At 44.5% G+C, this 14,862-nt stretch overlaps 1 protein-coding gene across 5 annotated transcripts in view; it reads left to right on the top strand.

Annotated features, from left to right (window-relative positions):
- The window catches only part of LRFN2 (leucine rich repeat and fibronectin type III domain containing 2), a 267,352-nt gene extending 252,787 nt beyond the window's left edge, over window positions 1-14,565 (top strand). For all 5 annotated transcript variants that reach the window (XM_081854161.1, XM_081854164.1, XM_081854165.1 and 2 more), the window contains one exon: window positions 11,920-14,565. In XM_081854161.1, coding sequence (XP_081710287.1) covers window positions 11,920-12,841 — 922 coding nt within the window. In that variant the 3' untranslated portion in view covers window positions 12,842-14,565. The remainder of the gene's footprint in view (window positions 1-11,919) is intronic.
- Window positions 14,566-14,862: the final 297 nt, after the last annotated feature.

The raw sequence follows: 14,862 nt of genomic DNA, 5'->3' as shown, positions 1-14,862 counted from the left end.
ACCAGTTAGAAACTTTAATAATCACAGCGAGAGAACAAAGAACACATCTCCTAGAAATGGCAGTGCTCCCAATTAAGGATCACACCCCTTTCGTCCCTATTAATCTACATCACTCCTATGTTTTGTAATCTGAGTTTGTAACCTCTATGTTTTCTGTTCTGAGACTTTCTGAGCTGTTCTTGACCTTGGGCTTTCCGGAGTCTGTGAATCTGTTAACCCTCTTTCTTTTAGTGTTTCTTCACCTAGCTGTTCCCCATCCAGTATTTCCCAGCTTCTGCTTTCTGAACTATGCCCCTCTGCAAACCACTATTCCAAATCTATACTGTCCTCCTGCTCCTGGGAAGATTCAGGAGCAACAGCAGCAGGGAGAGGGGTGGTTCCCACCATCCCCCCTCAGTGCAGCCCTCCTCAGCACGGTCCCAACAGGAAGGACAATGGCAGTACAGTGGTCCATCTAGTCCAGCATCACATTCTCACAATGGGCAACCAGATGTCTGTGGAAAACACACAAGGAGGGTTTGGGCACAAGAGCACTCTCCCCCTTCTGTAGTATCAGCACCTGGTATTCAGAACCATTACTGCCTCTGACTGCGGAGGCAGAACATAGCCCTCTCCTCCATGAATTTGTTCTCTTCTAAAGCCATCGAGGTTGATAGCCATCACTTTCTCCTGTGGGAGCGACTTCAATAGTTACACACCGTGTAAAGACTTTCTTTTATCTGTCCCAATTTTTCCAACATTCAGCTTCATTAGAGGTCCACGAGTTCTAATGTTACAAGTGAGAGACGGAAATTTTTTCTACATTCACTTTCTCCATGCCGTATGAATCTGAAATATGAGCACTTCAGGTTGAATGAGAAAGTATTCAAGCACTCTGGGAGTTAACAAATAAAAGCAAAGGTGGTGCTCCCATGTCTGAAGAGGATGATCTACTTTTCATGAAGTTACCCAATCTCAAGACTATTTTTGAGACACTCTCTGAAATAACCCTCCCTCCTCAAAACGTATTGCTAGTCGGCTGTGATTGATGGTAGCCCTTAAGAGTCTTCACACCTAAAATCAATGCAGACACATTTTCACTCTGGGATATTGATGACTCTTTGATTATCCCCAACATACACAGCTGAGAGAGGCCACTCCAATTCCTGCTTTGCTCCATCACACAGTGCATCCTTTCACAGCTGCTCTGCACTCCTGGTACTGTTAATCACGGAACGTTAGCCGTGCGGGTGTGGCATCAGGGATGAAATAAAGAGCCAAGAGGGCTCTTTTAAAAAGCGGTAGCTGGGCAGGATTTGATAATGTCCCAAGCATTTTAGCTGTAATCTGGGTTGGTATCCCCATGGGAGATCAAAACTCTGAACAAACTTTAATTGGGGCTTCCACATTCCAAAATTACTAGCATTTAACCAGAGTGGAGATCTTGTGATGCACTGTGGAGACAACTACTTCTATGTCACTGGATTGGTGACTTCTTCTAATCCACATTCTTCTGAAACACAGATCTGATCCTGCATTGATATTTTAAAATGTTACCTTCAAAGCGTGAATGCAGCACTGAAGGAAGAATTCACACTGACCTCTGAACTTGAGGATGCCACAACTACTCTCCCATATTCTTAGATTCAGGAAGGCAGGTGTACAGGTTTAACTCTAAGATTCTTGGTGTGTCTGGATTTGCAATTAAAAGAAACCATGGCTGTCATGTTTATTTGCTCAAGCAAATAAACTGGGTCCATCTAGGAGAGGGAGGAATCAATCTCTTAGATTTGTTCTTGCTCGGTTTCTCAATATTCCAATTTTAAACTCAGTTCTCCATATTTCTGCATAAATATCGGAATTTTATAAATCTTTATTGGATTGAGTTTTCACCTCCAAATCTTGCATCCATTTTTCATGCCTGTCCATAGCCATTTCCTCACCAAAATTCTGATTACAAGGGTGGGGACAAATCCCCCCTCCTGAGTCAACTCGGCCAATGCCCCTTTTATTCTGGTATACAGCCTTTTGGAAGTATCACACTGTCCAGGGATGGCATTCATATGCACATTTTAAACCAGATTAGATGTGATGCTACACTTGCTATGGTATCCTTAAAAAACAACAACAAAAACACCCTTGCAGGTATGGAGTAATTATGGTCAGGAACGTGGCATGTTTCCAGAGGGAGTTAACCCTTTCCATCCCTGCTGTGCTTTTGATGAAAATTGCTGCACCACAGCTTCCACTGGCACCAATTGATGCTTTCCTCCCTGGGTTAATAACTGGTGCAGTGGCCAGGGTCATTGGGATTGTAGCAGAAGAGGAAAGGGTTAAATACCATCCTTGCACATGGCAGTCATGATGAAAATCTCTCCCATGATGCCTTTAAAAGAAACACATATCAGCAACAACATCAGCAGCAGCAGCAGCAGCAAGTAATGCAGCAATAATAATAATAATAATAATTTATTATTTGTACCCCGCCCATCTGGCTGGGTTTCCCCAGCCACTCTGGGCGGCTTCCAACAAAGATGAAAAATACACTAAAATGTCACATATTAAAAACTTCCCTGAAAAGGGCTGCCTTCAGATGTCTTCTGAATGTCAGGTAGTTGTTTATCGCTTTGACATCTGATGGGAGGGCATTCCACAGGGCGGGCGCCACTACCGAGAAGGCCCTCTGCCTGGTTCCCTGTAACTTGGCCTCTCGCAGTGAGGGAACCGCCAGAAGGCCCTCGGAGCTGGACCTCAGTGTCCGGGCAGAACGATGGGGGAGGAGACGCTCCTTCAGATATACTGGACCGAGGCCATTTAGGGCTTTAAAGGTCAGCACCAACACTTTGAATTGTGCTCGGAAACGTACTGGGAGCCAATGTAGGTCTTTCAAGACCGGTGTTATATGGTCTTGGCGGCCTCTCCCAGTCACCAGTCTAGCTGCCGCATTCTGGATTAGTTATAGTTTCCGGGTCGCCTTCAAAGGTAGCCCCACGTAGAGCGCATTGCAGTAGTCCAAGCGGGAGATAACCAGAGCATGTACCACTCTGGCGAGACAGTCTGCAGGCAGATAGGGTCTCAGCCTACGTACCAGATGGAGCTGGTAAACAGCTGCCCTGGATACAGATTTGACCTGTGCCTCCATGGACAGCTGTGAGTCCAAAATGACTCCCAGGCTGCGCACCTGGTCCTTCAGGGGCACAGTTACCCCATTCAGGACCAGGGAATCCGCCACACCTTCCCGCCTCCTGTCCCCCAAAAACAGTACTTCTGTCTTGTCAGGATTCAACCTCAATCTGTTAGCCGCCATCCATCCTCCAACCGCTTCCAGACACTCACACAGGACCTTCACCGCCTTCACTGGTTCTGATTTAAAAGAGAGGTAGAGCTGGGTATCATCTGCATACTGATGAACACCCAGCCCAAACCTCCTGATGATCTCTCCCAGTGGCTGCATGTAAATGTTGAAAAGCATGGGGGAGAGGACAGAACCCTGAGGCACCCCACAAGTGAGAGCCCAGGGGACTTAACACTCATCCCCCACCACCACTTTCTGAACACGGCCCAGGAGGAAGGAGCGGAACCACTGTATGACAGTGCCCCCAGCTCCCAGCCCCTCAAGACGGTCCAGAAGGATGTTATGGTTGATTGTATCAAACGCCGCTGAGAGATCCAGCAGAACTAGGAAACAGCTCTCACCTTTGTCCCTAGCCTGCCAGAGATCATCAACCAGTGCGACCAAGGCAGTTTCAGTCCCATGATGAGGCCTGAATCCCGACTGGAAGGGATCCAAATGGTCCGCTTCTTCCAGGCGTGCCTGGAGTTGTTCAGCAACCACTCGCTCAATCACCTTGCCCAAGAATGGAAGGTTTGAGACTGGGCAATAATTGGCCATCGTGGCCGCATCTAAAGATGGTTTTTTAAGAAGCGGTTTAATAGCCGCCTCTTTCAGCGGGTCTGGGAAGGCTCCCTCACGGAGGGAAGCATTCACCACCCCACGAAGCCCATCGCCCAGTCCTTCCCAGCTAGCTTTTATAAGCCAGGATGGGCAAGGATCCAGGAGACAGGTGGTTGGCTTCACTCGTCCAAGCAGCCTGTCCACATCCTCGGAGATAACAGATTGGAATTGATCCCACACAACTTGACCAGACAGGACTCTAGCACTCTCCCGCCCTGGCCCTGCTCCCACGGTGGAGTCTACTTCTTCCCGAATCTGAGCGATTTTATCTGCAAAAAATTTTGCAAAATCATTGCAGGAGAACATGTGGCCCGTACTGGGCCCTGATGTTACAGGTGGTTCCGCTAAATTGTGAACCACCTGAAAGAGTCTCCTGCTGCTGTTTTCTGCAGATGCAATAGAGGCGGTGAAGAAAGTCTTCTTCGCCGTCGCTATCGCCACTTGGTAGGCTCGACGTTGAGCTCTAACCTGTGTCCGGTCAGATTCGGAATGAGTTATCCGCCACTGGCGCTCTAGCCGTCTCAACGATTGTTTCATTGCCCTCAGATCCGTGGAAAACCATGGGGCTCTCCGGGCTCCATGCAATCGGAGAGGGCGCTTCGGAGCCAAACAGTCAATAGCCCTGGTTAACTCCACATTCCAGCGGGCCACCAGGGAATCGGCTGAAAGGCCATCAACATGGGATAAAGCATCCCCTACCACTCTCTGGAAACCATTTGGATCCATTAAGTGGCGGGGGCGGACCATCCGAATTGGTCCCACCTCCCTGCAGAGGGGATGGGTCGCAGAGAAGTCCAGTTGCACCAGGAAGTGATCTGACCATAGCACTTCTTTCGTTTCACTTTTACTTAGTGTCAGATCACCAACATCCATAGAGGTAAACACCAGGTCCAAGGCATGTCCGCGGCTATGGGTTGGGCCAGACTTATTCAGGGACAGCCCCATGGAGGCCATGCTTTCCACGAAGTCCCGAGCGGCCCCTTGTAAGGTCGTGTCGGCATGGATGTTAAAATCCCCTAGGACAACCAAGCTAGGTGTCTCCAGGAGAACATCCGCCACGACCTGAAGCAGCTCGGGCAGGGAATCCTTGGTGCAGCGGGGAGGTCGGTACACCAAAAGGAATCCTGTACTGCCCCTATTGCCCAACTTCCAGAACATGCACTCAGAAAACTGGGTCTTCCCAATAGGACGCCTGGTGCAAACTAATGACTTCCTAAAAATCACTGCAACCCCCCCTCCCCGCCCACATGACCTGGGTTGCTGTGCGTATGAGAAACCTGGTGGACAAGCAGCGGCAAGGACAGGCCCATCTGCTTCATCCAACCAAGTCTCTGTTACACATGCCAGGTCAAGTCCTCCATCCATGATCAAGTCATGGATGGCAGTGGTCTTATGAATCATTGACCTGGCATTGCACAGCAACACAGCAAGTAAGAGCAACCCTTAGATTTGCATCTAGCTATGGATGCTATACCTCAGTTCTGCAGTGATCTGCTTATTTGGATCAGAGGCCTATTTGGATAAGCATCCCAAGTCAATAGACCATTTGCCCAGTTGGTAGTAGCTGTGCATTCCATTCCCCTGACACAAATATTCTTGTGGTTTTGGACTTTGTGTTAAGTAAAGAGCTCATTTCATAATATTATATATAATGCAGGCAGGTTTCTATCACTTTTGGTCATGTTACACATTTTTGTCTTCTCTAAAAAAAATACTTCTCTAAAGCTACTTCTTTCTTGAAGCCACAGACCACAGCAGGATCCTCTTCTCAATTCCATCTACTGGCGCTGATCTCTTCCCCTTCCCTTTCATTATTATTCCTTCATCCCTGAGTTCAGCTTACTGTTGCCATCTCTGCCATATAAATCCTCTGAGGCGGGTGATCACATCACTTCTGGGCAACACCTAGCACACAAATGAAATAGCCGCAAAAAGCAATAACTGGATTGTGCCTTTGCTGCATAAAATAATGCCTCATTGAGAAAGAGCAGTGGAAAGGGAACAGCTCATTAACAAGCTTACTTGTTTATGCTTCCACATATTTAAATTCTTTGGGGAAATTCACCAATCACTAAGAACAAATGTGGTGTCACTGAAGAACAGTATTTGGTTGCAAGTTAGACCTAGCAATTCTTGTGGTGCTTTAAGGCAGAGATCATGGCACTGTGCTCTTCTTTTGCATTTATCCTGAGCAGCTAAGAGAGGCACTGCTAATATTTATGTAGCCAGCATGCACATGCACTTAATAGTTTGTGCTAGTAATCTCCTTATTGGGGAAGGTGATGACTTTTGCTCCTTTATTAGAAAACTCCCCTGCCCAGAGTGGCTGGGGAGGTCAGACCAGATGGGTGGAGTATAAGTTGTTGTTGTTGTTGTTGTTGTTGTTGTTGTTGTTGTTGTTGTTGTTGTTGTTGTTTCTAAGCATGGAAGAAGCTATCAATTCCATGACTGGCCTCCTCCAACGATGTATTACTCACCTGACTAGACCACTCATGCAAGCAGCTGTAATTGCATGAGTATGCTGGAGGCTTGCAACAGCTTTCTAAGATAAGGTTGTACGATTGGCTTGTGGTTAAAGATTGGTATCAGCTGGGCCCACTTGGTGCACAAAAACTAGGCAGCTAATCATAGCATTTACTTTATTGTTGGAGTAAAAATGAATTCACTTTGACATTAAGTATTCACAGGGAGTGCTGCAGAAAGTAAAGGCAAGGGGAATGGGGTGAAATCAGTGGTGGCTTTTAAAGAAAAGTTGTTGTTGTTGTTTAGTCATCTTAGTCGTGTGTGACTCTCCGTGACCCCATGAACCAGAGCATGCCTTGGAAACGCTCACTTTCTTCTCAAAGCTTCTCCTTTTTCATGTCCATGGAGTTTTCTTGGCAAAATACTGGAGTGGTTTGCCAGTTCCTTCTCCAGGTGGATCACATTTAGTCTAAACTCTTGGCTATGACCTGTCCGTCTTGGGTGGCCCTGCACGGCATAGCTCAGAGCTTCCTGGAGTTATTCAAACTCCTTCGCCACGACAAGGCAGTGATCCATGAAGGGGTTAAAGAAAAGTAGAATCATGTAATTGGAAGGGGCTCCAAGGATCATTTAGTCCAACCCTCTGCAATGGAGAAAAGTAGTTTGGTTAGGGTTTGATTTAGGACGGTGGTGGGGAACCTTCAGTCCAAAGACCACATTCCTTGATGGAGAGCTTTTGGGGGCTGCATACCATTGGTGAGAGAGCCAGAGGCAAAGGTGAGCGATACAATAGATTGGGTTCTTACCTGTGTATGGTTGATTGCATTTCAGCCATGCAAGATTATACACAAACACATCTGCCCATTCTGTATCCAGGCAAGCAAGAGCATGATGGCAATTCAAGGACACATCCCAGTTTGGGAAAAGCCAGTGCAGAGCAGGACTAGTAAGGGATGTGGCTTGGAGAGAGATGTAAGTGGCCTGGGCAGCAGGGATGTCAGATAATTCTGATGAAAATGGAACCAGGGACAGAAATGACCTACGTTAGCATTTTTTTGTCTCATGTTCAGACTGGAAAGCAACACTGCAAATGCGGTAGATATTTGTTATTTTGTTTCTATGCAATAAACAGTGTGTGTGTGTGTCCCATCCCACATTTCCAGTATATTTCCTCTGCACCAAAATGAACTTTGAGGAGTAACATAATGACATCATTCATTCATTATGCAAAATTCTGCGCAAGACAAATGGCATAGTTTTTGTTGGGAGAAGAATAGCTGAATGGATATGGTGCTGCACTTGAGGAATACAGGAGGGAAAGGAAATGGATGCCTTCTTCCATCTTGAAGGCCAGAGAGAGAAGCTTAAGGTTCCCCCACCCTAGTTTAGAATGTGGGTACGGGGGAGAGAGTATAAAGAAACTCAGACAGTTTCAAGACGTCTGTGGTGGCAACTCCATGGAATATAAACACAGAATATTATATGAAACACCACCTCTAGCTTTCTGCTTTGTAATCAAATGGCAGAGAAGCAAATGCACGGCTTATAAGGAGTGGCTAATTCATATCTCAGATGAAGGTGGTGCGAATTTTAAAAAAGGATTAAAGTACGATTAATCCTAAGCAACTAGTTTCACACTTCAGCTAAGGTAAGGAGATGGAGCTGCTGCTTGCTTAATCCTGAAGTGTGAATGAACTCTTCAGTCACCAGTAGAGAGAAAGAAAATATTCATTAATTTTATTTTTCCATGGGGAAGAAAAGAAATGAGTTTATTTATTTATTTATTTAACAAGCGCTCTCTCTCTCTCTCTCTCTCTCTCTCACACACACACACACACACACACACACACAGACACACATATTGCATGACTGTAAGAAAATATCTAAATAGTTTAAAACATAAAATAAAATATTGAAGTTATTTTATGATTAAACCCAACAGGAGTTAAAAAGAAAGAAAACACATGTAACTTCTGCATACCTGGATATGCTTGTCTAAACAAAAATGTTTTAAGCCAGGTATCCCCAAACTCGGCCCTCCAGATGTTTTGGGACTGCAACTCCCATCATCCCTAGCTAACAGGACCAGTGGTCAGGGATGATGGGAACTGTAGTCCCAAAACATCTGGAGGGCCGAGTCTGGGGGTGCCTGTTTTAAGCAGATGCCAAAAAGAGTCCAGTGAAGGTAGTCTTGGTGTCGAGTCCACCAGTTTTCCCAGGACAGACATTACATTTGCCAGCCCATCATTTCCAGGAACCCTTCTGGGTCCCTCTTCCAAAATTGGTGTTACATTGGCCACTTTCGAGTCCTTGGGTATGGAGAGTGATATTAGAGAGCAGTTACATATTTTTGTAGTATGTTAAGCACCCTTAACAAACTACTTTTCCCAGGAAAATTTTGGTGAAGCCAAATGTAAGTTGTCGTTAGGGCCTTAATAAAGGTCCATCCTAAATAAATGTACTCCCACCACTTTTAACTTTTGCTCCATGACTGTGGGCTTCCTCCTTATTGCTGTCTAGCTTCATTATGCAGATTTCTTTCTCTTCAGAGACCCTAGAATGCAATGTATTACCAGATGGAAATAAGGCTCATTTGCTATGAAAGAACACTTCCAACAGTTCTATCATTAATTTCTGCCCTGGAAAGTTTTGTTACTATCTTGTAACTGAAAAGTATGGTTGGCAACTAGTACTTGAGGAACTCCTTCTATATATAGCATGCTGAAGAACCAATCTTTAGTTTAAAAGAATATGCCCTCATTCCACAGATTTTGTTGCTGTAGATGAGGAACAATAGGGACAGTGGTGAGGAGAGAGCTTTATCTTGTTCTTATTTCCACTCTGAGTTATTCTTAATATGCAGCACTACATTGACAGGAGACCCATGTAGACTTCAGAAATCTACTGTACTTATTAAGCTGCCTGTGTTAAACAGAATCTCCTGTTATTCTACAGTTCTAAGTTTGTATTTATATGGGCCACATTGCCTACTAGGAAAAATTGGAAGCTGCCTTATACTGAAGCAGAGCATTGGTCTATCTACTTCAATATTGACTACACCAGGGTTTTCCAAACTTGGGTCACTAGCTGTTTTTGGACTACAATTCCCATGATCCCTGGCTCTGCTAGCTAAGCATGATGGGAGTTGTAGTCCAGCTGGAGACTCAAGTTTGGGAAACCCTGGTCTACACCACTGGCATTCAATAGGTAGGCCAGAACCCACTAGTGGGTCATGGCCTGATCCAAGGTGAATTGCAACAGGATGTAGGTTTGCCATATGTCCTCTTATTCCAGGACATGTCCTCTTTTTCATGGGTATGTAAAATGAGAGTCGTCATAGCAATCCATAGTTAAAAGTAGAGGTTGGAAAATGTGTCCTCTTTTTTGCTCTTCAAAAAACATAAAAAGGAGCAGTACCACTGTGCAAATATATGGTAGAAGATTAAGAAATCGGTCTTCAAATACATGTTTAGTTTATAAGTAGGTCCTGGGTCTAAAATGGTTGATACCTAGTCTATGCAGGCTGACAGTGGGTCAGGATTTCAGACAGGGGTCAGATCGTAGGCAGCTACTATTTATTCCTGACTGTTTGTTTGTTTCTTACATTCCTAGATGGGAAATAGAATCTCAACTAAGACTCTACTCTCCTTCTGATTGGAGAAAAGGTTGAGAGCGGGAGTCAAGCTATAAAGGAGGATACAGTGGTACCTCGGGTTACATTCGCTTCAGGTTACATATGCTTCAGGTTACAGACCCGCTAACTCAGAAATAGTGCTTCAGGTTAAGAACTTTGCTTCAGGATGCGAACAGAAATTGTGCTCTGACAGCGCAGCAGCAGCAGGAGGCCCCATTAGCTAAAGTGGTGCTTCAGGTTAAGAACAGTTTCAGGTTAAATACGGACCTCCTAACGAATTAAGTACTTAACCCAAGGTACCACTGTAGTTTGTTAAAAGGTTATGAACACTGAGATTCAAAGCGCTGGAGTGGAAGAGCTACAAGAGAGTAAAGAGGCCCAAACAGAGAGCCTGAACAGTGTAAAGTGATAGGCAGCAGAGTCAGGCATTGGAAAAAAGGAGCCAGGAAAAACCCCCACAAAGGGACCCAGAAATTGAATCAATGGGTGCAAGTTGATAAGTATTGGTTAGGGAAACAGTATCTCATAGATATAGCAGTGCTTTTTTTCAGGGGCTACTCAAGGATACCCAGCACTGGCATCTCTTTTTTGTTGTTGTTAAAAAGTGTAGCAATTACTGTAACAACTTCATGGTGAGTACCTGCACCTATTTTTCTAGAAAAAACGTACTGTATGTGTTTATCTCTAGTTATTTTTTTATTTGCTTCTATTTGATTGAACAGCTACTCCAATCATAAAATTACTTTTTAAAGAAGTTCCCCCCCCCTCAAAAACTGCTTACTGTGTTGCCTTTCTTAAACTTTAACTAAAAGTACAATTGGTTTTGTAAAAAATAGGTTTGTGGCCACACTTAAGTGCCTTGCTCTTCTACGCAATACAAGGAGTAGGTGAGGACGGTTAAAGTCCGTAATGTTAAAGGGCTGTTTAGTGGAAGAAGTCAGAGAAAAATAAAGATGTCCACATGGTGACAGCAGCAAACATAACAAGGAGGGGGGTTTGGTTTGGCTGATTGACTTGTCTCACTTCCCACTCACAGTTCAGGCTACAGCCTATGCTGTCACAAAGGCAGAGCTCTAGAAATGACAGTTTCCTAAGAAGAACTTGCTGATTCATCACTTATTATGTAAGCTGCCTATGTCAGCTGGATACATATCCGGTTAGAAACAATACTCTGCTTTTCTTATTCCTTGATCAGCATGGGGTTGTGGGTTTGGTTTGGTTTTTGTTTTTGTGTGTGCGCGCACACAGTATATATATTGTATACAAAAGAAGTAGTCTAACCTCCTGGCTTTTTCTTGTCCCATTTTAACACCTTTGTCCTTTCAGCCAAATTAACAAGAAAAGGAGAGCTAGGTAGTTAGATCTTGGATGCTTACAGGATTATAACTCAGTGACCCAGTCATGTCTTTAAACCAAAGCAATTGCCCCATGTTAAGTTTCTATTGCTAGGTTAATAAATGAAAACCACTTTCCTGGTTTATAATGTGTATTAACATGGATTTAATCCCAGCAGTAATGTTGGAATGGCTAGACCCCCATGCACCATTCAAGGATACTAGTGACCTTGAAGGCCAGAGTTAGGAAAGGAATGAAGGAGTGCAGGGACACCAGAGGCTGTGAATATCAAGTATTTCAGGATTTTGGATAATATGTGTTCTACTGTAAGGAGGGAGGGAGGGAGGAAAAAGAGTGTGACGACAGAATTGGTAGAGGATACATATTCAGAGATGAATAGCTAAATGTCTTTTGACTTAGGCATTTGAGGAAATAAACTAAGATTTAGATATTTCCTTCTGCTGCTGTCCAGTGCTTTGGCCCCCACCCACCCTACTAACACTACTTTCCCATCACATTTTAAACTAATGTTGCTGTTTTCTTTCCCTTAAAGGATGATCCCTGCTACAAACAAGGCTTTTGTGGTGAACAACCTGGTATCTGGGACAGGCTATGATCTTTGCGTTCTGGCCATGTGGGACGACACTGCCACGACGCTCACCGCTACCAACATTGTGGGCTGCGCCCAGTTCTACACCAAAGAGGACTATCCCCAGTGCCAGTCCATGCACAGCCAGTTCCTGGGGGGGACAATGATCCTGATCATCGGAGGCATCATCGTGGCAACTCTGTTGGTGTTCATCGTCGTACTCATGGTCCGGTACAAGGTTTGCAACAATGCCCCGGGGAAGATGGCTAACGTTAGCAATGTCTATTCACAAACTAATGGATCCCAGCCTGTTCAGAACGGGGTCCTGCCCCAAGTCAACCCCAAAGTGGTGGTAAGGAACGAGCTCATGGAGTTTAACTGTGAGTCTGCACACAGCAGCATCTCCTCTTCTTCTAGCTCTGTGAATAGTCGTGACTGCGATGGCTACAGCCTCCAAAGTGAGCAGGGCACATTGTCCAGTAAGTGGAGGCCCCCATCGAGGTCAAAGCACAACAACATTGATCGGCTCATGGGAGCCTTTGCCTCCCTGGAACTGAAGTGTCAGAAAAAGGAGGACACAATAGACTCCAGAACTTCAACAGTGGCCCATCACTCAGACAAGGAGCCACTGCTGGGCCAGCATGAGTCCAAATTCCGTAGCCTCCTCATGTTGCCACTGGAGGGTAAAACTAAGCGTAGCCATTCTTTTGACATGGGAGACTTTTCCACCTCTCAGTGTTGCAACTACCCCAAAAAGATCACAAACATTTGGACAAAACGCAGTCTGTCAGTGAACGGCATGCTTTTGCAGTATGACGACAGTGACCTGACAGGGGCGAGGGGAACTTATGGGAGCTCGGAGTGGGTGATGGAAAGCACAGTGTAAATAAGAGTGGCCCTCCGTTCCATTCTGAATCCCTCCAAGCATAACAGAAGTCCATGATTGTTAAAAAGGCCATAAACGTGATGGGAGAAACACAACACATGTGCGCGCACACAGCCGTATATTGGTCAGATAATCAAGTTGGATAAGAGAGGTTATGAAATGTTAATAGGTGTGTGTGAGAGAGAGAGAGAGAGAGAGAGTGAGAGTGAGAGAAGCTGATGAAATGTATCCAACACATTCATTATGTTTGTGTGAATGTCTCAAGGAAATCACGGGTGCATTGCATTCCTGGTAAACTGTCAAAAAAGCTTAAATGAGGATTAAAAACAGGTTAAGCAGCATATGTTTCATTCAGAGAGGAATTCCTTCCCTCTTCTTTTTTCTAAAAAGGAGACTCCCATGGATATAAAGATGACCTGAGGATAAGCCCAGCTGCCACTATGGTTGTCCAAGGACCTTCATCAAGACAGCATCTGGAGAAAAAGAGCATGCGTGCAAACCATCTTCTCGGCTTAATCTCATAATGGAATCAGCAACACGTGGAAATTTTCTTGCCATGGTTTGGCTGAGGATTTTTTTTTTTTTATCTCTTTCCTCCCAGAAATAATAAAAAGGTCTCTGCTGTTTATTTTTATTGCTTTTCTTTCCTGCACTAAATTAAGGAAGACCAGTCACCTAGTGAACTGCACACTTGTTTTCCTCTTCTGATCTTTATATCCTAGGGTGAGGAAAAGAAATCTAGGAGTTAATATTTTTTTAGATTTCCCCCTTTGTCCATTCCCTTCATGATCCTTTGTATGTCAGTGTATAAGGAGGCTGCAGATAATTTGGTCAACTGTCTGAGGGAGTTTGATGTCTGAGAGGAGGGAGGTAGAGAGGAAGCCGGTTTTCATAATCAAAGGGTGGGGGAAAATGAAACTCTTTTGATTATCTCTTCATAAATCACTTCCAGCTAAGGTTAGGCAGTTTCCCTCTATTCAGCTGAGCACGAACAATGTAGACTTGCATACCCTTTCCAGAAAACAAGCAAACACCGTTCTTGCGTGCTCGGTGCCACCAAATGGCATGTAGCAATGTCAATCAAAACAAGAGCACGAGAACTTGAGATCTCTAGGCATATTGTGCAGTGAAATGTTTGATTAGGGGGATGTTTCCAATAAGCCACGGAAAACAAGATGCTTTGCAGAATAGGTGGTGTCCCATGTTTAATCGTTTTGGTGCTGCTTCCCTTGCCCCTCACCACTTTTACAAGCCCTTGTCTCATGCCAAGATCCATGCTCTTTTGAGATCAACTGTTGTGGCTTGCAAACTAATTACCAGACACATTTGCAGGCACATTGCTGCAAGACCTGGGATTGCTGAGGATATGCATGTGCAACTTCACTAAACCATGACAACTGTGAAATTTGCAGTACTTATGGCAACGAGAGCAACCGGCCTTTAATTCAGATATATTTTTCTGTATTTATTTGCTCCCAGGAATCATTCCACTTGGAAACCATTTCTGAAATTGCACATTATTTTGAAGGGATGTGCTGAGAAAGGTGGCAAAGGATTGAAGAAACACACATACACACACAAATCTCTATGTATTTTTTTTAAGAGAGAAAAGCTCAGAGATCTATTGTGACATGGCTGTGTATTTGATCTTGTTATTCGTCATGTTTCCTATTTGAAGTTTTAGAAAATGACATCCCTGTGAACAAAATATTTTCTTTTTTCTCTCCCTCTTTTGCTACAAAATGTACAGTAAAAAAACTTATTGGGAAAAATTAGCCTCTTTTCTTTCGTTCATTTATTTTGGTGTCCTGTTCTGAACACTCAACCAATAATATTTCTTGCAAGTGGAATAATAATAATAATAATTGTACATACATACATACATACCTGTGGTCTAAACCACTGAGCCTCTTGGGGTTGCTGATGGTAAGGTCGGCAGTTTGAATCTGTGTGATGGGGTGAGCTCCCATTGCTTTGTCCCAGCTCCTGCCCACCTAGCAGTTTGAAAGCACACCAGAGCA

Source organism: Podarcis erhardii (assembly GCF_964252035.2).
Source record: "Podarcis erhardii genome assembly, chromosome: 3".
NCBI lineage: Eukaryota > Metazoa > Chordata > Lepidosauria > Squamata > Lacertidae > Podarcis > Podarcis erhardii.
The sequence above is the reverse complement of the archived record's forward strand: the minus strand, read 5'-3'. Positions and strand labels throughout refer to the sequence as shown.